Source organism: Nuphar pumila, chromosome 2, assembly GCF_984573655.1.
Source record: "Nuphar pumila chromosome 2, dmNupPumi1.hap1.1, whole genome shotgun sequence".
In the NCBI taxonomy this organism is placed as follows: Eukaryota; Viridiplantae; Streptophyta; class Magnoliopsida; order Nymphaeales; family Nymphaeaceae; genus Nuphar; species Nuphar pumila.
Window position 1 is genome coordinate 6260074 of NC_143250.1, and position 6042 is coordinate 6266115.

At 37.0% G+C, this 6042-nt stretch overlaps 1 protein-coding gene across 1 annotated transcript; it reads left to right on the forward strand.

The window, feature by feature from the left end:
• The first annotated feature begins 1033 nt into the window (after nt 1-1033).
• LOC149844598 (pentatricopeptide repeat-containing protein At2g13600-like) lies at nt 1034-3097 on the forward strand. The gene has a single exon (XM_089985569.1). The coding sequence runs from the start codon at nt 1034-1036 to the stop codon at nt 3095-3097; it is 2064 nt and encodes a 687-aa protein (XP_089841695.1).
• The last annotated feature ends 2945 nt before the right edge of the window (nt 3098-6042 follow it).

Consider the following 6042-nt stretch of genomic DNA (forward strand, 5'->3'; position numbering starts at 1 on the left):
AATATTTACTCTCTCTCTCTCTCTCTCTCTCTCTCTCTCTATATATATATATATATATATATATATATATATATATATATATATATATATATATATATATATAGTGCAGCTTATCATAGGACGTTGTGCCAAAAGCATTCATTCATTTTTAAGAAAAACGATGTTTCTGCCACTGATCTTGCACACTTAGTGATGGAAAACAGTCCGAGTATCATCAGACACTTTGGGTGTCTGATGATACTCCCATCTCTCTCTCTTTTCTCTCTCTCTCTATATATAGAGAGAGTAATGGGTAGGTGCTAAATGAAATATGTTAACTAAATAGGTTTTTCAGGATTTTTTGTTTTATTTTTTAATTTTGACTGTGCAGATGTGACTTGATTTTATAGGATCGTCTCTTGAAGTGTTCTATTCCAACACATGGGTGGCTTTTTTGTAAAGTTTGACTTTGTAAAATTTTGAAGCTACAAATATATTTTTTTCATCAAAAACACACAATCCAGGTATGGATTCCTACCATGCCCAACACATCATTTATAAGGTAGGAACTGCCAAAAAAATAGCAAAAAGCAGAAAAAACCAATTTAGCACTTATCATTTAATTCATATATATATATATATATATATATTCGGGTTCAGCTAATCTCATTCAGGGACGAGCCGGGCGCCAGCTCGGCTTGGCTAAACACCAACACAAGCTCAATCCACTGGTAAACGAGCTGAGCCCGACTCTCTCTCAGGGCATCCACCTCAATGAACGGAAGCCCGCGTCCAGAAACCCATGAGGGCATCCAGCCATTCGATTCTGGCCATCACCAACGTATTGAAATCTCATTGCAGACAATCCCATTCTCTATCAAAACCCGGTTTTTGTCGACGCCCATCGAGCCCCAAGTTCATTAGCGCGCTGATTCAGCAAAGGAAGATCAAGCAATCAATCGATTCGTTGGTTTTTCTTCGTCATCGAGGAACTTTTGTTGATCCCGATTCGTTCGCTCTAATCTTTCGATCTTGTGCCGATTCAAAATGGATAATGGAAGGAAGACGGCTCCATGCCCACATGGTGGTCACCGGGTTTATGCAAGATGTCTTCGTTTTCAATCACTTGATGAATATGTATGGAAAATGTGGAGATTTGGAGGGTGCCCACTTTGTTTTCGGGGAGTTGGATGTGAGAAATTTGCACTCTTGGAATACCCTTCTTGGTTGTTGCTGCAAGGGTGGGTTTATTTGGGATGCACGCCAAATGTTCGATGAAATGCCTCAGAGGGACTCTGTATCTTGGAACACTATGATTGCTGGGTATGATCAATGGGGACCATGGGAGGAGGCACTGGAGCTCTTTGTCCAGATGAGGCGTTCAGATGAGAAGGTTGATCATTTTACTGTTTCTACTGTGGTTAGTGCGTGCACCAACGTGGGCTTTTTGGACATGGGGATGGGTCTGCACTCGGGTGCCATTCAATTGGGGATGGAACTTGGTGTTTACGTGGGCAGTGCCCTTGTTGAACTTTATGCAAAGTGTGGTGATGTAGATGATGCTAAGAGAGTTTTCGATGGGATGCCAATCAGAGAAATCTTTTCTTGGAATACTATGCTTGGTGGGTATTTCAACTCTGATAGGATTGAACAGGCACTTTCGTTTTTTAGCAAAATTCAAGATAAAAATGTGGTTTCATGGACTACCACCATTGCAGGATGTGTGCGGCACAATTTAATTGATGAAGCTTTTGTTTTTTTCAGACAAATGCGTTTTGATGGCATAGATCCGGATGAGGTAGTTTTGGTGGCCATTATAAATTCTTGCTCATGTTCATACGGTTTAGATGAAGGTTTGAAATTGCATGCTTTGGTAATGAAGTATGGGTTTGAACGAAATGACATTATTCAGAGTGCACTTGTGGACATGTACGTGAAGTGTGGAAACTTGAGAGATTCGAGTTATCTTGTTAAAAGTATGCCTTTGGTCGATGATTTTACGTGGAGTGTGTTAATTTCAGAATATGCTAAGCATGGGTATATTGACCAGGCAGAAGAGGTATTTGAGAGTTTGAAAGAGAAGAGCACTGCTTCTTGGAATGCACTGCTTGTGGGGTATTGTGAACTACAAATGCATCAAGAGGCACTAGAGCTTTTCAGGAAAATGCAGATAATGGAATTTAAGGGTGATGAGTTTACGTTTGGAAGCCTTGTTAAGATTTTAGGTATTTTGGGTGTGAGATATGGTGAACAGCTACATGTGCATACCGTCAAAATGGGGCTGGATTCTTCAGTCTTTGTGAGCAGTGCTCTTATTGATATGTATACGCAATCCTTTGATTGTGAATCTGGAAGGTTGGCATTTGGTGCAATTTATGAGCCAAACATTGTAGCTTGGAATTCACTGATTTCTGGATATGCACAGAATGAGCGAGGTCAGGAGGCTATAGAAAATTTTACACTCATGAGGATGTCAGGAATAAAACCTGATGATGTTTCTTTCTCTTCTGTTCTTAATGCATGCACTAGCTTATTCGTAGTGACTGTTGGAATGAAGTATCATGGGCTTGCTTATAAATCTGGATTTGGGGCTGATGTTGTTGTTGGAAGTGCCGTTGTAGACATGTATGCTAAATGTGGGAATATGGGGAATGCATGGAATGCTTTTAAAGAATTGTCATGTCCTAATGTTATCTCTTGGACAACAATTATTGGGGGTTTTGTTAAATGTGGAATATGGGACATAGCACAAGTGCTGTTTGATATGATGCCAGTCCGGAATGTTGTCTCTTGGAATGTGATGATTTCGGGGCATGCCCAACTTGGATCTGAACAGGAGGCGCTAAGGCTTTATGTGGAAATGAAAAGATCAGCTGTATTACCAGATCAAATAACTTACATTAACGTATTGAGAGCTTGCTCCAGCCTTATGATGGAAGAACAAGTAAAACAGGTTCATGCCCATATTGTTAAGAGTGGTTACTGTACAAATGCAAATGTAAATAGTAATATGATCAGTATGTATCAAAAGTTTAACAATTTTGCTGATATGCACAAGTTGGCAGTTGAAACTTATGAACCCGATGCTGCTTCCTGTAACATGTCAAATGTGTCATAGGAAAATGTCAATGGGTCAAGAATCAAGATCTCATTTTTTCATAAACTGGATCTTCAACTGCAGTAGCCTGAAATGCCCAACTGTGAGCATTGTAGGTGTGTGACATGGTGGTTAAAAATTCAGCGTGAAGAATTGTGTCATGGTTGCTAATAGGATGATCAAGTGATACATATATATATATATATATATATATATATATATATATATATATATATATATATATATATATATATATATATATATATATATATATATATATATAGGGATCATATTTTCTGCACTTTACTATACTTCATTCTCTAATATAAATTCATAGGTGTGAGTTTTGTCAGATCAATCTAGCCCCATAATCTGTTCAGCTGGTTCATTCATTAGGAATTGCACATTGGATCGGGTGGTTTCTACATAAAAAGATTATTTATTTCATTCATGGAATTTTGGTTATACATTTTAAGCTTCATTTATTTGCTATTGTGTTGCCTAGATTTGGTGAAACCTGTTTGTTTATGATTTTGATCTTTTTGTTTCTTACAAATATTTCATGTTTTTTTCTTATATCATCATCTTCTTCTTCTTTCCCCTCATTTTGTTTTTACTCCCAAGGTTTTTTTCGCTCTTTTTTGTTTTCCTTGTAAAAAAATCATGATCTAAGCTTGTAGGTCTATGTGGTTCGTGACCAGAAATCACTGTCCCTACTTTGTTGCCTTAATAAAGCACGATCTGTTTTTTTTTTCAGAAAATGAAAAACCCTGGACATCATAACCTTTAAATTTTAAATTCCTGCAATCTCCCTGTAGTTCAAAAGTTAGATCGCTGATTGATGCCTTGAGCTATGTATGCTGAAATATTTTTCACTGGTTTCTGTTGTTCACTAATGTAGAAAAACCAGTGTTTTAAAACTCGCCTAGTCAACTCGGTGACTCAGCTGACTCGGCTCGGCTCGGCCCTCCAGCGAGTCAACCCGGCAAGCTTAACTCGGGCTGTGAATACTCGGCTGCTGACTCGGCCAGACTCGGCTTGACTCGAGCGAGTTCTGGGATGTTTGAAATTTGATTTTTTGGGTATTTCATACATATATTCACTTTTGTACTGAATAATACATCTTTCCCATGGACTGTCAGGAAAGATCTTTTTGAACAAATAACTGTTATAGTATATAAATCAAACAACAAAGCATTCTAGTCTATAAACCTAATTAACAAAGAATTCTATGCATCTAAAAGCAGGGATTTCTTTCAAGACACATGGAGATTGGAGAGTTAGGACCTAAGGATTCCTTATCTGAATATCACATATTACTTTACATACATGATGATACAACTTTATAAAAAAACTCTGCCTTTATAACTAACATTGCCCCATCACCACCCTTTCGTGGACCACTAGAGGTCCAAGGCAACTTCTAGTTTTCCACTTTATGTTCTTGTAAATGATAGTTTATCTTATACAGTGGTACTTTTCCCCAGTCTGTAGCATTTGGTGCAGCTTCTGGGCCATTTTACCAACATCATCTGTCTCTGTTTCTGCCCTTTTTCTAATTGGAATCTTTTTTATTTAAGAGCTGGGCATCATGAATTTAAGGCTTGCAGCAATTTCACTTTTCCTAACCTCTAATCTTAGGCATTGAAAATTTTATTATATCTTCTTTCGAGCTGCTAATAGATGTTTGAATTCTTTCAAGGTGATGCATGGTGCAGAAAATATGTCCAACTCCATTATGTGTTCTTTGTTTGTCCAAAATAATGAATCTCTTAACTCAACCTGCCATTCTCTGTATATTGCATGATCCAAGTGACTGCAATCCATAATCACACAAGATACCAGTGCCATTGGGATCATGTAGTTCCCAAGGGCTATGAAGGTGTTGGCGTGATGAATCACTCTTGTACTGAATAATATATCTTTCCCATGGACTGACAATTTTTATATTATTTTTCTTTTAAAATCAAAAGTTAACAAAACTCGGTTCGAGTCACGAGTCAATAAAGAACGAGTCGAGTTCCGAGTCACGGGTTTTAAAACCTTGAGAAAAACAGGTTTATCTTTTGTTTGGGAAGAATGTTTCATTCAAAGTTTAGTTTCAAAAAAATAAGGCTTATTCCCTCCATTAAAAGGTTAACCGTGCTACATCAAGTGATTTGTCCAATTGTTTTCTATTAGCATTAAATCTTTTCTGAATCATTCATGACTTGTTTTTTATTGAAAAGACAAGACTGAGAACAAAAAAATAGTTTATGCTTACAAAATTTTTAATTCTTAATTTGTAAACAAATCTTGAAAACAAAATCGTTTTGTATAATTTTTGGCTGATTTTCTAAGGATAGGTAAACTTTCATTTTTGCAGTTTTGCATGTAATCTATTTTGAGCATGTTTGCATGTGACTTGGACTTGCATGCGTGCGCTGATTCCATATGTGAATCAGATATTATAGGTGCAACATTATGATAATGTATAGCATGATGTTATTGTTAAAATAGAGCATATATCTAGATCCCGATCCATATGCACGTCAATCCTTTTCTGTACAACTTGAACTGTGGTAAAGACCCCTCATGATATCTCATATGGTATCAGAGCTTCGGTTGCGGAACCCTACCATAAGAATGCTCAACAAGATCTGAAGGAGGTTTTTGATTTATCTTCGTTTCCTGTCATTCTTTTCTTAAATCTCTGTGGTGAATCCTCTTTCTTAAATCTCTGTTGCGATTCCTCTTTGATTCATTTTCTTTCTGCAGATTTTCTTTCTCCTTTTTCTTAAATCTCTGTCATGATTCTTTTTCTTTCTGTAGGTTTTCTTCCTAACGTGTGTATTTAACGTTCCTCCATTCTTACTTGGTTAGCTTCGTGCTATCTAATTCTTTTCACTAAGTCAATAAATTTTGGCCGTTATTTGCATTTTGTTTGACCGTAATATGCATCCCAATCTAAGTTGTGATTTGTTTGT